Raw genomic sequence first — 447 nt, 5'->3', positions numbered from 1 at the left:
TACTACCTGTACCCCTTCAACATCGAGTACCAGATCCTGGCCTCCACGATGCTCTACGTGCTGTGGAAGAACATCGGGCGCCGGGTCGACGGCCGCCCGCCGCGGGCCGGGCGCTTCCGGGCCGAGGGCGCCACGCTGGGCGCGGGCCTGGGCCTGACGGCGCTGGCCGCCACCATCGCGGTGGTGGCGGGGTACCTGGCGCGCATCGGGCGCTCCAAGGCCAAGAGCCAGGCGGCGCTCACCATGTTCTACCTGCACGCCATCGCGCTGCGGGCGCTCATGGGCGCCGCGGGGCTGGCCGGGGTCCGCCTGCACAGGACGGCCGGGCAGCCGCCGGGCGAGGCCAGCCACCCCGCCCGCAAGCTGGACGCGGACCTCCTGCTGGGCGCCGCCACGGGCTCCTGGCTGCTCTCCTGGGGCTCCCTCCTGGCCGTGCTCTGCGCGCGG

At 75.2% G+C, this 447-nt stretch overlaps 1 protein-coding gene across 1 annotated transcript in view; it reads left to right on the top strand.

Annotated features, from left to right (window-relative positions):
• Positions 1-447, top strand: part of OTOP1 (otopetrin 1) — a 29763-nt gene that overhangs the window by 20819 nt on the left and 8497 nt on the right. The window contains exon 6 of the mRNA XM_021717642.1: positions 1-439. Within this exon, the coding sequence (XP_021573317.1) occupies positions 1-439 (439 nt within the window). The remainder of the gene's footprint in view (positions 440-447) is intronic.

The sequence above is a fragment of the Carlito syrichta genome, unplaced genomic scaffold (assembly GCF_000164805.1).
Source record: "Carlito syrichta isolate Samal-C Ts95f unplaced genomic scaffold, Tarsius_syrichta-2.0.1 Scaffold309897, whole genome shotgun sequence".
NCBI classification, from domain to species: domain Eukaryota; kingdom Metazoa; phylum Chordata; class Mammalia; order Primates; family Tarsiidae; genus Carlito; species Carlito syrichta.
This window is presented reverse-complemented; position numbering and strand designations above follow the sequence as displayed.